Below are 23,448 nucleotides of genomic sequence, written 5' to 3' on the forward strand. Positions count from 1 at the left end.
CATTAAATGGTCTGCTATTCAGACAGTAGGGTCAGCATTATTTCTTTCATTTACATTTCTTCAGCAGTTTTGCAGGCGAGGATCCTTTCAACAAACACCAACCACCTGACCAATCATTTACTTATTACTATAGTTTGTTTTTGTTTGTTGTTTTTTTCAGTCATCAGGTTGCGTTCATTAAAGTCACTAATTGTGATTAACAATTTCTTTAAAATACAACACTAATCATAACACATGTCACCAGTCCTATTGTTATGCTGATTGCGCGAATCCGCCCAGGCTATATATAATGAACCGGAGGTTACATGGTCATATCCAATAGCAGCTCTCAGTGCTGATCAGTGTTCTCTTTTCTGACATCCACTCACAAGTAGCTACTGTGACTTTCACCACTGAAATCTGATTCTTTTTTAAATTCTCAACTTGAAAGCAAACTTTGTTTTGCCACCACATCTCAAACGCAGGTGGACATAAGGAGCTGAGTTGGTGGCACTGTGAATTTGAAGCGCTGTCAGGACAGGTCAGTTGCCTTTACCATGTTAAAATCGCAGGTTTGTGAAATGCCATCTTCCTTTTCATTTCGTCTAGGCCTGTGTGCTTAACACCGGATAGCCCCCCTGAGAGGATTTCAGCGGACCTGGAAAGACTGTCTGGCAGCGGCACTGAGGATTTGGGCTCCTTCTTTTCTGTTATTGTGGATAATTCCGTGCTTAGCGTGTTTGCTTCTTTAGGTGGTGAATGGTTGGCACAGCAGGCTCAGTGATTTCTCAGAAACATATGGGAGTTTCATGAGGACGGGGGTCTGGGATCACCAAAGACTGAAACGCAATCTCCCATTTTCAGTGACTCGGTGAGCCAGTTACACGACTAGATATTTCAGTTTCAGGGTTACAAGATGACAATGGCATCTATCAAGTCCATCTTCAGCGAGGCTGGACATTGAAACTACGTGACCACTGAGCCGGACCTTGAAGATTGAATGAGCATGTTTGGCACGGTACCTATCCATCTGAATCCCCACCTTGTAGCAACAAGTTACGCACCTGGCCTCCCTCAAATGCACTTATAGCGCGCGGCTTTGACTTTACTCTTCTCTCGGCACTGCGATCTTTATACATTTCTCCCACCATGGTGGAACACAACGGCCTGGATATTATGTGCCTAAACAAGTACTGTCACAGCTCCTCCTCGTCTTCCAGCTCTGAGCAAGAAAAGAAGATTTTCACCAAACTAAAGCTCAGTTTGTCAGGGGACTACCCGAAGAAGAACGCAGAGATCCTCAGCGGTCAGTACGGGGCCAATTTGCTGCTTATCGGTGCGGCGTTGATGCTGGCCATCGCGAACCATGGCCCCTCTGTCCAGGAAGAGCACCTGCTGTCCTTTGTCACCGGCCTCATGATCCTCCAGCTGATTTGGATGATGTGGTACATCCTGGTGCGGGACAGACGGAAGAACACGCGGACCGAGAGAGATGTCCATGCCACCACATGCTGGATAAGAGGTTAGTGTGTAAGATTATATCAGGAAATGCGTCAAATTGTAAATTAATGCCAATCTTTCCATGCATTTGGAGTTTTAAAATGTCATTTTTAAGTATGCCAGTAACTATTCAAAATACATAATCCTTAAGTGATGTGGTTTGACAAGCGAGGCTCAAGAAAACCTGAAAAGTGATTGGTTTTTGCCATTAAACCCGAGAAAGTATTGAATCAGTTTGTTTCTTCAAGTGTCAACAAAAACTTCATTAATATTTATTTTTATTTTTGTCTGTAGGTGGTTTGACTCTACTTGCACTGCTTTCACTGATTATGGACGCTTTCCGAATCGGGTATTATGTCGGCTATCAGTCTTGTGTGTCGGCTGTGCTCGGGGTATATCCTGTCATCCATGCAACTCACACCATAGCACAGGTAAATTTACAACCCCTCTTTAATTTCAACAAAGTGATAATCTTTCAGCGGTGTTAGACACTGTGTCTTTTTTTCTGTGCACCATTTAACCAGGTAGGTCTTTGAATAATGTGCCCTTTGTTGCTCAGGCGAGTACACAGTTGCTGCAACAATATAATCCTATCATTGTCCATGTTTTAGTGCAATTGCATCTGACAGGGGAAAGGGGCTTAAATAGTTTTATTCAGTATATTTTTGCACTTTGATCATGTTGTACTATGCTTTATTTAAGGATGTTTGGTCAAGTCATCATAGTAAGCTTTTGTGACTTTGTTTTTGGTTTTGTTCAGGTGTATTTTCTCTGGTTTCACATAAAGGACGTCATCAAGAGTTTTGAAACATTTGAGAGGTATGTGAAATATGTGACATTTTACTTTAAAGAGTTCAGTTGTTTTCATATCAATTTAGTCATGAAACATCTCATCAGCAACTAAATAATGTATAAAATATGAAATCTGCATGCATTCACATCAATCAATCAATCAATCAATCAATCAATCAATCAATCAATCAATCAATCAGTCAATCTTTATTTGTATAGTGCCAAATCACAACAAAGTAATCTCAAGGCACTTTACGCAGGTCTAAACCGTACTCTTCAGGTCTAAACCGTACTCTTCAGCGCACATCAAGGCAAACTGAATCATAACACTAACACATGCTATTTTCTGGCTGGTCATTAACCTTGTTTTCAACTGTTTGTCTTTTCAGATTTGGTGTGATCCATGCAGTCTTCACCAACCTCCTTCTGTGGAGCAACGGTGTGATGTCAGAGGCTGAGCACTTCTTGAACAACCATATGAGAAGACTCTCTGCCCTGGGTTACAAAAACCTCACTATAGGTAAGGGCCATGGGGTCGATTGCTGGCTTGTACCTGGATGAAAAGTACAATAGTCCACTTGAGAGCTCACTTCAATGGATAAAAGAAAAAGGAGGAGAGGAGGGTTGCGAGGGGAAGGGAGGTTAGTTCAGCAGCTCAGCAGGTCTTGTTTGTGTCGAACGTCTCTCTATTAGGTTTCAGGAGACACACAACGTTGCTAGTGCTGAGGCCCCCTCCCCAGCCCTTTCCCCACACTTCAGCCACCACCACTCTCCTTGGCAACCCCCCGTTTGACCTCAGACGGCTTTGTCCCAGGCTGCTTACTCCCATGGGTGCTGCAATTACAGTAACTGATACATCTAAGCCTAGGGTTGGGGGGCTCGGCTGCTCCTCCTCATATCCGGCTGACTGTGAGGCTGGCTGCACCCTGACTGTTGTTCCCTTTTTAATTAAAGGGTGAAGGACCATAGTGGTGGCCCTTGGGGGATGAGGGGTAAGAGGGGCTGAGGGGGGCACATGGCAGGGTTGAGATGATCTCTAGAGGGCATCAGCATTACCATAGTTGTGGCGGGGTTTTCAAAGAGTAACAAGCATAACATCAACATTTGGTCATCAACATCTGAGATGTTGAAGATTTTAGCTCAAGAGTGAAAGTTCAAATTCAAATGATTATAATATGACTAATGAATACTGACCATCAAAGGGTACTATTAAAAGATTTTATGGAGTGGCCCATATCTTTATTAAAAACATCTCTCAGTCCATGTCTCTACTTTCAGTTCTCAAAAATGCCCCAAATATAATCTAAATGGAAGCAGGCCATCTTCTCCTTTGAATTTAGTGAGAGAGTATAGAAATAGCTTTCTAGCTTTGTTGTTGTGGTGGTACAGATTATTGGAGTGGGAGGCATTAGCAAAAAGCTGTGGTTCCCAACATTGATTTCAGGACCCCAGCAAGGAGTCACAAGATGATTAATACAATTAAAAAGCTGAAAAAAATCATTTAATCTTTACTGGATAATTTGACCTCTTCTGGCCTCAAAAAGATATTCGAATGAAGAAAAAAAAACAGTAAGAGAAATCGGTCACAACTAGTGAGTTCACAAGGACACGAACAGTAGTAAGGGGTTACAAACCAAAATGGTTTGGGAAACACTGAATTAGGAGATAAATGTGAACTTCTTTCTTTCTATTCTTTGTGCATGTGAGCAAAGCAGTCCTCTCTCACCTGATTTGCTGGAGCTGCTCAGAGGTCATCATCCAGAAGAGACTGTGTTAATCTGTATAAATGAGATGGCACTTGACCAAAACACGCAACAAGCCTAATCTGCATTTTAAAATGATTCTGTTGAAACATTTGAAATACATTGCCCTAAACACAGAATAAATGTTTGGTGGTTATAATTTTACCTCAAGACTTTTAAAGCATCAGTATGTCAGTATTCTATGAAATAGAATGTACAAACAAAACAGGGGTATGCTGAGGGATGTATTTATTTTATTATTTATGTTTTTTGTTTCTTTCTGTCAGTGTGGTATCAATGCCTGATAGATAGATGATGTTTTATTTATAAAAACATTGACAAGAAGCACCAAGTAATAGCAGCATAAAAACAGTCCTCTCTCTGATCTCTCATGCATTTGTATCTGTTTTTGATTTGGTTTTTTCAGATCACTCAGAGCCGTCCTGTAACTGCACCACCAGCACTTGCGCGATGTTCTCCAGCACCCTCAGCTATCTCTATCCCTTCAACATCGAGTATCACATTTTTGTCTCCGCCATGCTCTTTGTCATGTGGAAGAACATTGGACGGACCATTGATCTGTCCTCAAACCAGAAAAGGCTGACTACAAAAACCCAGGGCTTGACATTAGGCCCCATTCTGGGTCTACTTGCCCTGGCCAGCACCATCGGGATCCTGGTTGTTTACATCACCAATGTGGAGCAATCCCTCCAAACACGTCAGTCAGCCATTTCCATGTTTTACATTTATGGCATAGTCATGCTCGTGTTCATGTGCTCTGCTGGTGCTTCAGGTCTGCTCATATACCGAGCGGACCACATGCCGTTGGACACCTCAAAGAACCCATCCAGACAGCTGGATACAGAGCTGCTATTTGGATCCTCTGTTGGCTCCTGGCTTATGTCCTGGTGCAGCATAGTGGCTGTTGTGGGAACAAACAGCAGCCCTCCTTACCGCTGGACCAACCTCATCTACTCTCTGCTCATTGTGTTGGAGAAGTATGTCCAGAACCTCTTCATCATAGAGTCTCTTTACCGCCAGCAGGAGGGTGGAAAGCGGGAGGACCCAGAATTACCGGCTGCTCCTAAAATCTTCTCAGTGACTTCTTCTTTGGCCCCACCATACAATGGAATCATCAACCGAGCCTATGACACTCCTGACAGGACCTGTGTCACCATGGAAAATGAGAACGAAGAGAACGGACAGGTGTACAGCTGTCCAAGGAAACCTTCTGAGGTGCCCCTGCCTGTGGGAAACAAAATAGTTGAAGCCCCGAATGTCAAAAGGCAAATCCTGAAGAACATCGCCGTCTTTCTGATAATGTGCAACATTTCGGTGAGCATGTTTCTAGCTCAGAGTTAGATGAGAATGGGGGGTTATGTGCCAGACTGCAGGTAACCAGTGGAAACAGCAGGTTTATTGGTCACAGTAAAATTTTAGCAACATCTAAAACAGCATATTGACGTTTTTACTTTCTGGTTTTTGAACAGATTAAAACAAACAAGATATCACATTTTAATTAGTAGGCTTTAGAGGTGCTGGTGGGTGGATTTTGCTACCATTTTTACAGAAACTGGTAAGGCTAGCCTTTTTCAGTTTTTTTATGCTAAGCTAAGTTCACCCGATGTTGGCCATAGCTTCATATTTGGCTGACAAATGTGAGAGTGGTATCAAACTCTCCATTAGAAAATGAATGAGTATACTGTAAAATGTTGAACTATTCCTTTAAAGATAGAATTCAAATCAGATTTGAACATCCAAGTTTCCTTTTCTCACAGTATTTGCTTCATTTTGTCTGTCTCTTTATCAGACACAGAAATGACAGCTTGTTATAACAAAATGTAATTTCTTTTTTTCTTTCAGCTGTGGATCCTGCCTGCCTTTGGCTGCCGGCCACAGTACGACAACGGGTTGGAACAGGAGACCTACGGCTTCAGCATATGGACCACAGTTCTCAATTTTGCCGTCCCTCTGAACCTTTTCTACCGCATGCATGCTGTTGCTTCCCTCTTCGAGGTGTTCCGCCGGGTCTGACAGAATAGTGCAAGTCTGACAATGCCAGATAACATGCACAAGAACACTTGTCACCACTGGCTCCCGAGAGTGTCTCACAGTGCAGGTCAACCGTTCAGAAGGCACTCTGGGTCAGAGTCCAACAGACTTGAGAGCAAGCCATGGAGATAAACAAAAAATAGATCCCTCGGTGAGGGGATTACAGAAGAAGATGAACTTATTAGCCTGCTTTCCTTGAAAAATTACCTTGTATAACGTGAGGCTTCTTGAAGACGGTGATGAAAAGAAGCTTTGGTATCAAGAATTTAAAAAAGGGCTCTTTGTACTTTTGTTCTGTAGTCATATTTCAGTAGGTTTTCCTGACTGGTACATTATATAAAATGTCTATGCTGTATCTGACACGCACATTTTGTTCTGTTTCATGTTAGTGACTTAAACTATATAATAGACTACTCACTTGATTACCATGAATGTACTACAGTCAAGCCACTGAAACACCTATTAATCGCAAATATCATACAAGCTGATAGTACTGTATTTCACAGAACCACAAGTGCAATGGTGTATGCCTTGATCCATATTTTATCTGCATTTGAAATACATGCATGCTGTATAAGGATGAGGTTCTCATTTTCTTCTCTTAGAAGTTCAAGTAGTTTATGGAGCTCGATGCAACATGCGAGCTACAAAAAGAATGACAATCTTTGCACAGCACTATGTTGGACTATTGTTCTCAGAACTAGCACCTGCCTCCCGCAATGATTCAAGGTTCATCAGTGCCCTCCTATAGGATGATTATTCCCTGTTCTGTGAATATGAACTTAAAATTATATTCAAAATGGGCAGCACTGTTTTGATTTTGCTGGAGTACAAGGTCAAATCATAAATTTACTGTCAAACACGTGTTCCCTTTTGGTCTAACATTGTTCAAATCAGGTGCATCTATATTATAAAAAGTAGGAATCTGCTGAGACTTGACAGTCTTTGTATTGGAACTCCTCCTTCATCAGAAAGGTTCCAGGATTATTGCATCAATATGAATATGAAAGACTGTATGTTTACACATAAAGGCTCAGCTTTAAAAGTCATCCCAACCTGTGCCATTACACATTTCTTTTTGATACAACACTCACATACATATGTACTGTACAGTTTTATATCAAATCAATGTATCATTTCAGTAAGACGTCTAGCAAGTTATCAACCTGGTGCTATCCACTGTATTTGTTCTCACTATTTGTGCCAACTTGTAGTAAAATCCCTGTTTGTTTGTTTTTTAGGCAAAAACTGCAATATTATATTGTATATCTTCTTTGTAAATACTTTCATGCTGATCAAAATCATTCAGACACTGTGTGCGATTTTGTGAAATTGTGATGAAATGGTGCTCATATGAAATGATGTGTAAAACAGTGATGAAATAAAGAATAGTTTTTTTCATATACGAGGCTTGTCACTTGTCTTATATTATGCTCTTCTTAACACTAAGAATGTTCCCCCTACATTTTCACTGTACTTTTGAACAAGCAGCAATTGTAGTAGACCCGTACACCACAGGATGGCGCCACGTATATGCTAGTTTGACAGGCCATAACTCCTGTACTACAAGCAACAGCTTGGATTATTGCGCCATCACTTCTTCGTGATCCTTTAAGACAAATGGTAATAAAGCACACGATGATGAAGTTAAGCCATAGAGAGTAATAAAGTATAGAACATACAATTAAAAAACTCTATATCTTGTGACTACATATGAATTATCACCCTGTAACCATTGAATCAGTAACTTTCTCCCGTGTTTTTTCTCAAGTTCAATGCCAGAAACAATATTCCACACGTTTTCCATGGCCATTGTCAGTTCCATCTGCATCAAACCTTTGCATTTAAAACATATTAATTCTCCCGGTTCTGTTATTGTCTGTATAATGGCTAAACTAGTTGCCTAAATGTTGCATCGGACACAGGTTGCCTTCTGACATGACATATAGAGATTAGTTTACTCCAGAGAATTTGGTGTGGGGAGATTATTTTGACGTTGTGTCAGAACGATTTGACGGGAACGCGGACACGTCTAAAAATATCCGTGACGTTTCAAAGCCGGAAACGGCACTGCTGCTGCTGCTGTTACAAAGACGCACGACGACGCAGGGCGAGCAGAGCTCCTGCTTTAACATGCCCGCCGAGAGTGCGAGTGTGACTCACCTGTTCAGGCACCTCTGAGAAGTGGATGAGCTATGACCTCCAGTGTGCGGTCGTCAGAGGGCAAACAACCACCAGTGTTTAGTGACACTCTAAAAATGTTCCTCATTTTAAAAGACCCATAAGCTTTCCTCATTAAGGCGCGTGCAATAAAATACAGAAGTTTTATTTAAATATCAGGCTGAAAGTGTGTGTAGAAGAGTTTTGGTGGTTTTACAATTCACCGCTGTCCTTTCATGATACCGGTTAATAAAAAGAGTTAATCAAATTTGGACTCGTGTTACGAAGTAGTACTGCAAAACAATATTATAATCCCAATGGGGTGGGGGGTTGTTGTCTAGATCAGGATAGATAGATAGATAGATAGATAGATAGATAGATAGATAGATAGATAGATAGATAGATAGATAGATAGATAGATAGATAGATAGATAGATAGATAGATAGATAGATAGATAGATAGATAGATAGATAGATGTTTTTCACACGAGCAGTTTCTGACTGCCAGAGACCGTTCGCCGTTTCAGCACCATGGACAGTTCTTTAAGTGCTATCACTGTAGACTATAGTTTTCAGTTCTCAGTTCTAGGCTTTCTTCTGATTGAAAATTAAAAATATGTTAAAATATCCTATATAGTCCTCGCAAAGTTAAATCTGCTTTCACTGCAGTGTGATGTCAAATACACATTACACGTCCAAGAGAAAGGACAATCTACAGATATAAAACTGTCTGAACGCTTGTACTGTAATTACGCAGTTCTTCCAAGCTTCCAAGAACCCTCAAAATGTTGAGGGCTTTTGCACACCCCTTTTCCAATGCAGTGCAATGCTGTGCGTAGCACCACGCACAAAGGAGGCGTGATGGTGTATGCGCCCAGCCCTGGTTAGGTTAGTGTGTTGGCTGCAGGGACACCCTCCTCTCCCACACCGCGCTCGGACTAAGAGATTCACAGACACAGCCGGGTCAGACAACCGGGCCGGCAAGGCTGCAACATGCGCTCGCCACTGCATGCTGAGCTACAGTCCCTAAGCGCGCCTGGCGCGTCGCTCGGCTCGGTTTTAACGCGCTCTCTTGTCTCTTTCCGTCTGTTTTGCACTCAAAATAAGGCTGTCAGCCCAGCGAGTCAATGGGGACTATACGGTGAGTTGCTGATGAGTGCGCCTGTCCCCGTGCACGAAGTAATGGACTGCAGTTTTACTTGAAGAAGCACATGGAGAACCCAGCCAAGTATCTCTCGACGGTGCAGGGGATTGACTCTGCGCCGGCACCCCTCGGAGAGATTATGTGGAACAGCACCGAAACCGAGGCAACAGGCGACGGGAGGAAGGATATGGTCGTGCGTACAGTGACGGGCTGTTTGCTGTCCGTGCTGATCCTATGGACCCTGCTGGGGAACATCTTGGTCTGCTCCGCGGTGCTGCGCTTTCGGCACCTGCGGACCAAAGTCACCAACATTTTCATCGTCTCCCTGGCTTTATCGGATTTATTCGTGGCCATCCTGGTGATGCCGTGGAAAGCTGTAGCAGAGGTAGCGGGATATTGGCCGTTTGGCACTTTCTGTAACATCTGGGTCGCTTTTGACATTATGTGCTCCACCGCGTCCATCCTCAACCTCTGCATTATCAGCGTGGATAGATACTGGGCCATCTCGAGCCCCTTCCGCTACGAGAGGAAAATGACCCAGCGAGTTGCCTTTGTCATGATTAGCATCACTTGGACGTTGTCTGTGCTCATTTCATTCATACCGGTCCAGCTAAACTGGCACAAAGCCAGCGGTGACGACATGGCTGGGACGCACAACTCTTCCATGAGTCGGCAGATGGAGGAGAACTGCGACTCCAGCCTGAGCAGAGAATACGCTATATCGTCATCTTTGATAAGTTTCTATATTCCCGTGGCAATTATGATTGTGACTTACACCAGAATATATCGGATTGCACAAATACAAATTAGAAGAATAGCCTCCCTGGAGAGAGCAGCAGAACACGCGCAAAGTTGCAGGACCAACAGAATAGAGTGCCAACACCACAACACTTTGAAAACGTCAATTAAACGGGAAACCAAAGTGTTCAAAACTCTGTCGGTGATTATGGGTGTCTTTGTGTGCTGCTGGTTACCTTTCTTCGTCCTAAACTGCATGGTCCCGTTCTGTGACAGGCCGGCGACAGACCGGGACGCAGGTCTGCCGTGCGTCAGTGAGACCACTTTCGACATATTCGTGTGGTTCGGCTGGACCAACTCTTCCCTGAACCCCGTCATTTACGCATTCAACGCTGAGTTTAGGAAGGCCTTCGCAAGTTTATTGGGCTGTCGCCATTTCTGTTCCAACACACCAGTGGAAACTGTTAACATCAGCAACGAGCTGGTCTCATACAATCAAGATACACTGATCCACAAAGAAATCGCAAACGCCTATGTCAACATGATTCCCAACGTGGTTGAATGTATTGAGCATGAAGAGGCTTTTGACAGGATTTCACAGTTTTCTCATAACAACGAAAACGCCACTGACTCGGTGTGTGACCTGGAGGACTGCGAGGCAGATATCAGTCTTGACAGGATGTCACCATTCACACCCAATGGATTACACTGACTTAAACTTGTGTCTCCCCGTGCGTAGTTGGATGTATTGATAAAAATGTCATCGTTAATTCAGTTCCTTCATCATAACAGCTCCTCTCCACAGGGTCAAGGTCTACTGACCTCCTGAGCAGCGCCCCTTGCAACTGGTGAGGGATCATAGTGACATGCTCATGGACACTTAAGCAGGGCACATGTCTCTGCAGCCACCAGGTGTCCCTGCCGCCACTATGCGTCATATATGAGATGTGATGTTGTTGTCCTGTTCTGAAAAAAGTGATGTGTAGGTGTTTATTTACATGACAAGTGAAGTCTGTGTTCATTTGTTCAAAGGTTCAGTGTAGTTGAAGCTGTTGTTTACTCGGAGGCTCTACCCAGAGTGTCTGTGTCTCATGTCCATCCACTTGGAGGAGAAAATGTTTGTAAAAACTCAGTGAGGATTCATGAAAGAAACTTTTTTTGCTGCTTAAGAACCTCATGTGTATCCAGTGCCCGCCTTTCCACTGAGTATGAAAACTGAGGGCAGCCTTACAGACAGTGCAACCAAGATAGTTCTGTTCAAATGTAGTAATTTCAGCGCCTTATAGCTCATTCAAAGAAGAGTTTTGAGACATGAAAAGGAATGTGTCGTATGGAGTTTAAGTTACATGATGCCAAAATGCAGTATTAAAGTGTTTACCCACTGATCCCTCCCCAGTGACTCTTCAAACACACCTGCTTTGCACCAATGGACTCTTATGCAGTTTGATCCAAGCTTAGATGGCCAGCGGCTTTGATGGAGATAAACATGATGTAAAGGCACAACATCTAATATAAAAGTGAGACCATTTATAATAGCATCACTAATTCAAATGAAATAATTTCAACTACAATCAGCGGAGTCATTTTAACAGTCACAATATTTAATCTTTTCTGTGATCTGTCTTTTCTCATAGAGGCCAAAAACTACTGAAACTTTTCTTATTTATCAGTCACACCAACTCTTACTGAACACACAAAAGAAAAGAGAGAATCACATTCAGTTATTAGCTTGAGTGGATTTACCTAAATGACCAAAGATTTCAAGGTCTGAATTAATAACTCAGATACAGTGAGACCACAGTTTTTGTCAATTAGAGAGATTGTTGCTATAGAAAGGCCACACAAGGCCACTTGGCCAACACGACTGGATGTCATACATCACCTCTCCCTCACCTCATTATCTCTGTACTGTACAGATGACTTGATCTGAATGTATACTACTGTCCTTTAAACAGTGAAGTGTGTCATCATTTGTCTAATAAAATGCTGTCATGCTGAGAGGAACAGAGTGCTCTGGTATCTTCCTGAAGGTGACATTTTATAGGTTCCCAAATGAAAGTTGGCAGGTTGGAGAATTTTCCCCTTCAGTGTAACTTTCATCTTTACTCTTACTCAGCACTGACATTATTTTCATGCATATCCAGCTCTGACCAGTTTCTTTTTAAGGTTTTTTTTTTTTTTTTTTTGGCATTTCACCTTTTTTGGGTGGTTTGAGTAGGCAAGGACGGGAGGGATAACATCCAACAAAAGGTCCTCAGGAGACTAAAACTACTGTGATTTCGTGGTGTGCATCTCATGGGCTGCCGGACACTTACTTGTCTCTCAGGTTCAGGCAGCTGATATAGCTGTGTGTGAAAAGTAACAAAAGAGAGCAAACATTGGAGCAAAGCACACCCTGAAGACACAGCTCTGTTTCTGTATTCCATATCCTACCATTTGCTTGAAATCCACATTTATGTCTGGATGCTGGCTACCTGAGCCTCAGACTCAAACCATTTTTAAAAGCAATTATCTCATCAAGATGAGTGTCAAGTATTGGGCAAACTGATGTGAGATGAATTCAGGACAGACAATACTAATATTGTAGCTGTAGTAAAAAATGAAGTCTGTGCCATGTATTTCATCACCTCTGCCATCTACTTTATGTCTGCATGCCATGATAATATAGCTGAGTTTGTTTTCTTCTCACCAAAATAACCAATATGCTCATGTACCACATTAAAAACTAGATAATTATTTGTAAAGAATATAACTAAGTTGTTGTTCTGTGTATTATCATATGCTCTGTTCCCTGACATGTACACAGAGACCTCAGAAAATAACCCCTCAGAACATGCCTCTTTGCAAAGTTTATGGCGACGTCCAAGACACCTATCTTTCTGCCTGCATTAAAAGAAATAGTCAGGTGCCCATATGACTATTGACAGAGGTTTTGTATGCTGTATTCATTCTTACAGTTCATACTGACCATTAATAGATGCCTAATTAATGTTGTTACAATTTAAGGGTTGGGGAACAAAATCCCTGCCATTTGTGCAAAAATGTATTTTTAACATTTATCTGAAGCTAATATGAGTAGTATTTAATATGAATAGGATAAATGATTACAGCAAGCAAAATCTGTTTCAATGTTCTTTTGGGCATCTGACCGTTGTTTAAAGACAAACTTGAAAAACTGCAAACCCGTCCTTTAAAGTAAGGTTAGACACTGTTAAACTTGTACTGAAAAAATGCTGAAAATGTGAACAAAACCACATTACATAACTCAATTTAGTGGGGGAAATGTAATCTTGATGAAGACATTCGAATGAGCTACATCTCTAAATGACATCGCTGTTCTCTATTGAAGCGTACCACTTGGCAGATTTTCCAGAAATAATTTTCCCCTCATCAGAGGCAAAATTCACACAGCTGCTGGGTGAAGTAGATTAAATGACATCAAGACAAACGCCTGGCAAGTGAAACCCTGAAACAGCGCTTCAGTGTTGTTCACCTCCAACCTCCAGCATGTTGCGGATCCCCATGAGATGAAAGATGGGAAGGGGCGGCAGGAGATTGAGCCGTGGAACAGGTTGTCAGACTTGAAATGTAAGTGATACAGTATCTTAGCTACAAGTCGCCTGCCTGTGATTAAATTCAAGATTACTTTTTTTGTGTAACTCATACATGTTCGAAATAAATCAAATCAAATTAAAAAAAAAATCAAAGATCAGACACCACTGTGGCAAGCCTGATCTCACCTGGAAGAGGGATGCACTCTGACGCTGCTTTAAAAAAAAATTAAAATTTAAAGCTTGCCTCATGGGAAGGTTATAATTGAAGGTCCTTATTTAAGATTCCAAAAGGCCATAAATTCTGCATGCAGTTGATCTAATCTAATTTAACTGAAATTGGAATTATGTCTTCTTGTCAGTGATTGGCCCTAAATATTTTCAAGCTATTTTAAATGTTCTACATAACAATATCATTGCACACTAAAGCAAATTTCACTGTGAGCGATAGGAGCCCTTAAATGAGTAAAAAAAAAAAAAGAAACCAGCACCATTCCCAGGAGTCGAGATGTTTACTTGTTCTCTGTGTTGTGTCCTTGCAGTGTGGAACAGATATGAAAGGTTGGTTGACCTCAATACTAAGCCGTGAGAAGAGGGCTGGAGAGGAAGTGGAGGCAGGCTTAGGGGGGTTACACCATCCGTCAGGACACATTCATCAAAATCACTGTCTTTCTTCCTGCACACATGCACACACAACACACACATCCACATCTAAGACACAGAAATGCACAACTGTTATAAGAGATGTTCTCTACATATTCCCTCACTGTCTCTTTTTACAGTGCGCACACACACACACACACACACACACACACACACACACACACACACACACACACACACACACACACACACACACACGCACACACACACACACACACACACACACACACACACACACACATGCAAGTTTTCTTTTTTGTTTTCTCTATTTCCTCTCAATTCTCAGCTCATCTTTATATTCAGATGATTTTTCAGCCACTTAAGAAAAAGCAGTTTTCCTTGATCTCTCAGAAGAGCAGGGTAAGCACAGTGAGTGACATCTCTTTGAGCTTACAAGGCTGCATGAGTGATCAAATCAGGCCTTACCTGTTTTATCAGGTAGTCATGTTATGAATATCCCGCCTCTTCCCTTGCCTCACAACTATCCTTCCTTGCAGGAAGCTTTACATGGTAACTCTTTCAACTCTGCCTAAATTCTAACGATAAAAAGAAACTCTGTCAGTGTGGCTCACTCTTTGGGCCTGCACTGCCAAGGATGAGACTTCATTCTGATTACCAAGTCACATATAGAAGAACAATTCCACTCTGAAGATCAGACGTTTTGCTCTGTGAAACTCCTTTCACCTCTCTCTGCCCTCCCATGTACTTCCGATCGCTGACGCAGTGTGTGGTTTTGAGTTACTGTCAGTGAGCTTGAATAGAGAGAAAGAGTGGTGTCTCTTTCCCCAAGAGCCACTTGTCCACTCTGTATGAAAGCCCTGAGGCATGCACAAACTCTGAAAGCAGCAGAGAAAGCCTTCTATTTTGTCTCTCTAATATAGGATTCTCAAATATCTAAAAACAATGTCTGCAACATTTGTTTATTTGTTGGAGGCCCTCACCCACCTATATAAACTATAAACAAATGCCGAGGCAATTCAGATTCAGATTGTAATTTCCATATCAGGCCGTTGTTTGAATATTTGTAAGAACCCTTGCTGTGTAGACCCCGTCATGTGTGAAAGATTAATGAGAGTCCGCATGATACTGGATCTGTCCCAGTTTTTGGTATCTCATATTAAGTCATAAACTGTACTGATAAATGGTCTCAATAGTGATCATAAGTATTACAATGAAATGCAATGTAAATTCATAATTCACGTGTCTACGAAGTTTATTTATAAGGGGAATTAGATGTAAAAGGAATCTCAAGCAGAAAATGTTAATTTCACAAATGAAACTGAAACAAGCAGAACAAGTATTGTTTTTAACATAAAATGAGATTGATGAGGCAGTAACACCCCTCTGTTATATCAGAATGATAAATATCAAGCTGACACCAGCAGCTCAAGCTACTTAAATACTTGTAAAGATACTGCACTGTATTTATACAGGTGTTAGGTCTGACACTTCATCATACTAAAAGTGCAGCAGTATCCAGTAGGTGTCAATTGAACTTCAATCACTGATCAAGTTAAATGTAAATTAAAATGTAATTTTTCAAGTTCTTTCGAAGAGAAGGTATATGCTCTTTGCAGGCACTAAACAGCATACGAAGGAGAGTGAAATGCTGTTGTGGGAGGAAAATATTGACGTTAGCTGAATAATTTTGGCAGAAGCAGAGGTCGGCTTATTAGGAGCACCAGTGGGATTAGACTTTCACTCTTCTGCTATTTAAAATATCCACACATAGATCTGCAGAGAAGAGATAAATGTTTCCCTTAAAGCAGCAGCAGAGTTCATATTAACAGCAGACTTCATCCGTGAAGATCACTTGCTGAACAACTTCTGCCAAACTTGTCATGGGACCGTCAGAAATGAGCTATACCCCAGCAAAAATCAGAGCTGAGAGATTTCTGTTCTCTTAACTACATTTGGCTAGTTGCCTGTCACCATAGCCTAATGCTAAAATACAGTACTGAATTGATTTAGATTCACGGTCCCTCTGTTGTCTCACTTGAGTGACAAGCTAATGTTGCTATTTGGCAGCTGCATTTTAAAAAGTTAACAAACAGCCTCAGTTTTATTCACATTTTTCCATCTATGCTGTCGAATCCAGCTAGCTAGTTTTCTCCATTTTGCATCAGCAAATATAGCAACAATAGCCTTTACTTGACTGATGAAGTGGGTGAGGCACCTTATTTTTTTCTCTCCTGCATTCTGGGAAGACCCACCCTGCCTCTGATTGGTTGCTTTTGTTGGTTAGGTTGGTCAGGTTTCAGCATCAGGAGTGAGATGATTGGGTAAGAATATCAGGGTCAGAGCCAATCAGAGGGGGGAAAAAAGTAACGCGTCAGATGGAAAATGCTTCTTAAGAACTTTTGATTCTAACAAATCATAGCATAGCAAATGTTATCATTGTTCCCATCTTTCAACAGTAGTTTGCCTTAGCACTTAGCATTGTTAAATCATTAAAATCATGATGAAACTAATCTGAGCAGATTATCAAGTGTTTTATCTGCAGGTTTTATCTTCATGCACTGTTTTTAAGTTTGCTAAAATATTTACATCAATCAATCAATCAATCAATCAATCAATCAATCAATCAATCAATCAATCTTTATTTATATAGCGCCAAATCACAACAAAAGTAATCTCAAGGCACTTTACAAATAGAGCAGGTCTAGACTGTACTCTGTTAATTTAATTTAAAGAGACCCAACATTCCCACATGAGCAAGCACTTGGCGACAGTGGCAAGAAAAAACTTCCTTTAAACAGGAAGAAACCTCCTGGCTCAAAGTGGGCAGCGCCCTCCTGGCTCAAAGTGGGCGGCCACCTGCCACATGTGGTCTGCTGCAGCATGAGTAGATCTTGCATAAGAATATCTGCTTGAGATGTGGATGTGGCCAAAACTAGATAGAAAAGTCTAATTGCTTTTTTAATGAAAATTAACATTAGAGCCAAAAGACTATTCATTAACTGCGGCCAAGCATATAATCACTCTGGAAACTTCCGTATTGTCCTCTAAGTCAATTTAATCACACACACAGCTCTTAGTTTGATGTCTGCACCTGCAACAGAATCTCAATCCTCTGCTCATAAATTACCATTGTCCATCCTCATGGGGGTAGAAATCAGGCCCATGAGAGACAATAACTCACAGGTCTGCTGTAGAATAATAGCTTTATGATAATTAATCATTGTGCTTCATGGTAATAATTGCTGTTGCATTTTTCATTGTCTCATTCAGTTATGCACTGTCATGTTTGTGCTCTGTAAACCTGAAGGGGATGATCTGTCTGACAGGAAATGTTTCCAAATCACATCATGTTATAGGAGAGACATTGAACTGAAATATAACCAGTTATGTCTATATTGGTCAAACAAAAGTTAGAACAAGTCCGACAAAAATATGCACAGGCCTGTCATAATGAACTCTAATTTCATGCAGAGCAGCAATCGATTGTCACTGAGGAATGTTGAGGATGTTGACTGAACAAAAGATCCCCAGATGATTGATTTATAACACCAGGAAGTCTTAATGCTGGTGACCTACTGCTCTTTGTACCCACAAGATGTCAGACCTGGTGTGTGACTGCCCTCTCTTCAAGTGCTTTCATTGGTAAGCAGGGAGTGTTCTATACCACATTCAGAAAGGGTTTTCATCCTTCACATACAAATGTATAACTCTTGCCTTATTGCCTTCTGACTCATATTGAGCCTGTGCAGGTAATTTTCCTGGTGGTCCTTTGGTAAAACAATTCTTGACTGCACTGACAAGCTATTACGATCTGGAAACACAATTATCAGCCTTGGCTTTGTTCAATATTAACTGTGTGATCACCTTATAAAACAGACTATCATAGAATATAAACGTATGTGGTATGAACACACTGCATCAATCATAGAAAAAGCAATTATGACAACCATATATCAAGTAATTATGTATCAGTGTTACATTATTTCCTGCTGTGCGTATAAGAATGATGGCTTGGCATCTCATAATTACAAGAACCTGATCTAACAAATATAAAATCTTCATGTCATATTTACAAAAGTGCTGTCTTGTAATTATGAGAGGAATCTGACAAGAGATCTGCAAAATCCTCCTGCAGATCAGAATATGCTTTTGACCTAATCTCAATGATTTGAAATTCCTGTACATGTATGTGGATGCTGACATAATAATGGTAACTTTATTTTATGGTGCCCTAATAAGACGTAATAAGCTGTACTTTGTACAACAAAAGACAACTAAATTGTGCTGTAATTAGAAATCGCACTATGCACTATTATACCAAATTATACTTTTTAGAATTAGAAACGAAATCTGAGATCCTAATACACTATTGGGCACCATTTTACAAGATCATAGTCTAATTAGAAATCAAATACAATGCCATATCAGATCTAAAATGTACTAAAGCTACCCATCTAATCTTTCTGCCAAATTATGCTGTAATTAAACACCATATTTAATGCTACCAACATGGGCCTATGACAGCTTAATTAGAGAACACAGGCTGTAATTAGACAAATGTATTACCATATTATAGCAGACATACCCTATATATACCCTTTATTTAGATAGTTTCATTTCTTACAGGGTAATTTGTTGTTAATGAGAAGACAACTGCTCGGTAAACTAAAGTCAAACCACAGTAGGTCACATGGTCGCTACTTCACAAGTCCCTCATAGCCTGGATGTTCTCCAAAGTCCTGGGGAGTTTGTAGATGGTAAACCTAATACATGCTTCTTTAATGCTGTACACCCATATCGTTTAATGCATATCACTAACCTCATGACATGAGGCTATGGAAGCTAGCTCTATTTCCCACAGTTAGACCCTTACTATACTTTCTTAAAGAGTAATTTCTTCTCCTCATTTTGTCTCACCCTCTGACCTAGAAAGAGTCATCCATGCACTAATATCATCCAAACTGGACTACTGTAACTATCTCTATAGGCATCTCTCAAGCTACCATTATTTGCTTACAACTGATCCAGAACGCTGCTGCCTGGTTACTATCAAGGTCCAAGAAATGACACCACTTCAATTCAAAATGATTCTTATTGTCTACAAATCACTCCATGGTCTCGCCTGTGCATATATCTCAGAGCTTCTCATCCCTTACAACACCAACAGACCCCTCAGATCCTCCCACCATAACATGCTGGGCTGTAGCAGCCCCTCGGTTCTGGAACAGCCTGCCAGAGGCCATTAGACAAGCTGAGTCTGTTGATACATTTAAAATGCATCTAAAGTCTCTAATTACAACCACCTTCTGTGTGTGAATGGTGTAGCTTCTTGCTGTTAAATTAAAACAGCTGTTAAAATAAATAGTAATCAAAAATGTTTTTCTACAAAACTTTGCTTTTGTTGCATATCATACATATTTAAGGTTATTGATAAACACTTTCCAACTACTTCAAACCAAGATATTATGCTACAATCACTAGTTTCTTCTTTTATATTCATGTTTTTTCTCTTTCATACTTTTATACATCAGGTTCTTTATCAGCAAATGGTGCTGAATGAATTCACATCACCTGAGTTTGATATCAATAATTTTCTATCATGCTTCCATGTACCTGCCTATCCAGTCCAGTTGCTCACAATTAAAAGAAAGAGCATTGGTATTGGTCCTGTATTATCGCTCTTGACAGAAACAGGTTGGCCATGACACTATCAACACTGTCGGATGTACTGTGTGCATCACAAGGCATTAGCAGCTTATTCAGTACAACATGCTGTGATCAGGCTGTCAGGCTTTCAACTCTGCTTTTGTCAAACCCCGATGATAACAAAGAGCTTCAGAAACAGAATGATGTCTCTTGGTTCAGTGCGGGACTCTGAGATGAGGTGAACAGATGCTGCTCTTTGCATTGTCTTTATTCTCTGCATATGTGAGCCTCAGACTCATAACTGAGCCAGCAGTTTGTCTGCTGGACCTCAGCTGTACAGCTGCTCCAGAACAATCACAGAGAATCAAAACAACATAAACAAGTCTATGCTCATCCTCAAGAGATGTATATCAGAGGTTACAAGAGCAGCCATCATTTCAAAAACCTTTGTGTTATCATGATCTCCAAACTCCATTTGGACACTGATTGTTTAGATTGTCGCTCTAATCAAAAGGCTGATTACCCTGAAGCTTATGTTGTCTGCATGCATGCAATTATAATCTGGGATATTTTCCTGCTAGTTGCTAATTGCCACAACATCCCACAAGACCACTGTTGGTGACATCATTGTTGTATCAGCTCTGAGCATGCTGCGTACAGATGTGAGAGGACAATCACACTGTATCTTATCTCAAATAGTCACCCTGGTCACCATAGTGATCAAGTAATTAGTATCAAGGTCTGACTTACTGAAAAAGATCAGAAACATAATATTTCCTGATGGAATTACATTTCTATAACTGAATTGGTGGAGATATAACATTCAATATAATCCCACAGCCAAGAAAACATACTGTGACAATTACCTGTTTTGCAATGAGGAAGATAATTGTCCTCATGCCTCAAGACCTCCCCATGATTGATTCATTACTTTTTATAATCTATTGTTGGACATATACCACACAAAATAACACATATTTATCTAGAGACAGAATAATTAAAAATGGTCTGTATGCCTACATCAGAGTCAGAGAAAGAAATAGGCTGTTTTGAAAGTCCTCACAGCACCTCCATATGACCAAAACAGCAGGTAAAAAGAGATTTTTTTGAATGGAACATTGCTGACTATAAATAATTAATTTGTTTCTGCAGCTAGGGGAGCAGATTACATGTCCAATGGGGAATATTTATTGGAGAATCCCCTAACAAAATAAGCAAGGGCCTGTTTATCACACTGTCATCATTTGAAGTAGGAGCAGGGTGGGGGGAGCGGATGTGGAGAGTAGAGGTGGTGTAACTGAATCCACAGTGCTGCGCTGTCTCTCTGAGTGCTGACCTGTGTCGACACAGAGAGTCAGTCATGTTTTATCAGTGGCAGGTATAGGTTGGTAGAGTAGCCTGCTGATAATCAAAGATATGTATCCATATTTAGTGATTATTTCACTCTGTAATAATAACATGTTTCGAAATGTAGAACCAGTCTGAAATCTAAAAGATATTTAAAAAAATGGGATAATCTTATAAAATAAAATGCATGGTTAAAGATTAAACCAGTATTTTCCCAACTCCAAAATGCAGTGTCTAATTGGGGTGCCTGGTCATTTTTGTAGTAGTTCCACCAGACACAACTCTTCAGATTTCTCAAGTGTTTTTGTTCAAAGTTCGAGTCCCAAACAAGGACAATTCTCAAAAAGCAAAAAATAAAGCAAGGTTTGTTTGTAACAGTAATTTGTGTTTTCTTCATTTATACTCCATTGATCCTCTAACTATCTCTCAGATTTATCTTGTACCTGCTCGAAGGGGGGCCTGAGTCCAGCTTGTAACCACTTGTGAGAGAAAGCTTAAATTCTGGTATCAAACTGTATTCTGTGAGCTTGATGTCTTCTATCTTCACTTCATAACATCCTACCCTCTGCATAGACAGCTGAGACATAAATCCTCCAAATGCTTGCCTCAATAAACCACATACTTCTGCTATGAATTAACAGGTTTGAATTAGTCCATTTTAAAACCACACTATTAATAATGTCTTCAACACCACTGGATTGAACAACTTAACTTTACATAAAGTGGTTAAATTTGCCCCAAGTCGACCAGCTACACCAGTAAAATAATGAAACAGTATTTAAACAATCTAAAATGTAGGGAACATTATACTGCATAGTAGAATACTTTTACTTTTGATACTTTAGGGATATTCCATCAAAAAAACATCTATATACTCAAGCAACACTGTATTCATCTGAAAACTTTGATATTAAGTCTCTCAATTTCTCAATGCCATTAAATAATCATGTTTAAATAAGCAACAATAATATTTTGAGTTTTTATTAGTTTTTATTAAGAGTTTATCAGTGTGGGTGTGGTTCAATTAAATTTGAATGATGTCACCTTTGTCCACCTGAGACCAAACAATCCAAAGGACAAAAACACAAATACAACAATATCAAATGTGGAAAAAAAACAATAAATAAACAACTAAATATTGTGTGTTCATACAGGACCCCATCTATCATAGTAATAAGCTATCTGAGAAAATCGTTTTTGTTCATGCCTTCAAGTAAAATATTTCACCACTCGCATACAGGGTTGTTATTCAGGCCAATCAATTCATATTTCACATTAGATTCACAATGGAGATAGGTCCCTAAAGTGAGTGAGTGAGAGTTCACATCCAGGTTAATCAATGGAAAACCATTTTTATACAATTCAGTTATTAGCTCTAATGGAAATCATTAATGTAACCATTTGTAGATGTAAGTGAATATTTAGGTGTTGATGGATCAGTAAAAAGGTGTCATTTTTCCTCCATTCACCATGGAAAACAAACTGTTTAAGGGTGACATGAGAAAAGAATAAGTCATAAGCTACAGCAGAAGAAAAATAACAAGATAAAAGACTTCCCTGCGGTTACAGCTGAAATAATTTTTCCATTGTTTTGCTATAAATGCCCTCTGTTTCTATTCTGAACCATTAAGATTGCATGCTCAGTAGTGCAGAGCATTTCCTTGAGAAATGGGGCTTGATATTATTATATTAGAATACAGTGTATCCATCAAGCTGTCAAGTGAACTTTATGTAAACTACGGATCTGACAAAAAAGGAAACACAAGGCACATTTCAATTAAGGAGGTGACAGCAAATAATGAAGTTCCCCAACACAAGAAACACACACACATCCATTTATCAAAGAGATGAGGGTCTGAATAATAATAAAAGGTTATGCTCTTTATTACCACATAACACCACAGACATTCAAAGACAAAAAGAAGTGCTCTGGATAACATCTGAATGCTCTAATTAATGGCCAAACCAATTGGTGATGGTCACATAATAACTGAGAGCTAGTGGAGGTTTGACATTTTTATGAGCTTATGTTTCATGGAGACACTTCACGTTGTCTGAACTGAGATGGCAGATTTGTCAGGACCATAATGAGAGGTCTGTCACCATGTATCTGAAAGAAAGATTTCATTGCTGTACTGTATGCACATAATTTCACAGCAAAAAAGGAGAAAAA

The 23,448-nt window shown here is 40.3% G+C and overlaps 2 protein-coding genes across 2 annotated transcripts; both read left to right on the forward strand.

Annotated features, from left to right (window-relative positions):
• The first annotated feature begins 1,128 nt into the window (after positions 1 to 1,128).
• On the forward strand, positions 1,129 to 6,047 carry otop1 (otopetrin 1). The gene is made up of 6 exons (XM_062416373.1): positions 1,129 to 1,501; positions 1,774 to 1,910; positions 2,240 to 2,298; positions 2,661 to 2,791; positions 4,441 to 5,348; positions 5,877 to 6,047. The coding sequence occupies exons 1-6, from the start codon at positions 1,129 to 1,131 to the stop codon at positions 6,045 to 6,047; spliced, it is 1,779 nt and encodes a 592-aa protein (XP_062272357.1).
• Positions 6,048 to 9,436: 3,389 nt separating this feature from the next.
• Positions 9,437 to 10,819, forward strand: drd5a (dopamine receptor D5a). The gene has a single exon (XM_062416002.1). It carries the CDS (start codon positions 9,437 to 9,439, stop codon positions 10,817 to 10,819), a length of 1,383 nt encoding a protein of 460 aa, XP_062271986.1.
• Positions 10,820 to 23,448: the final 12,629 nt, after the last annotated feature.

Source organism: Scomber scombrus, chromosome 3, assembly GCF_963691925.1.
Source record: "Scomber scombrus chromosome 3, fScoSco1.1, whole genome shotgun sequence".
In the NCBI taxonomy this organism is placed as follows: domain Eukaryota; kingdom Metazoa; phylum Chordata; class Actinopteri; order Scombriformes; family Scombridae; genus Scomber; species Scomber scombrus.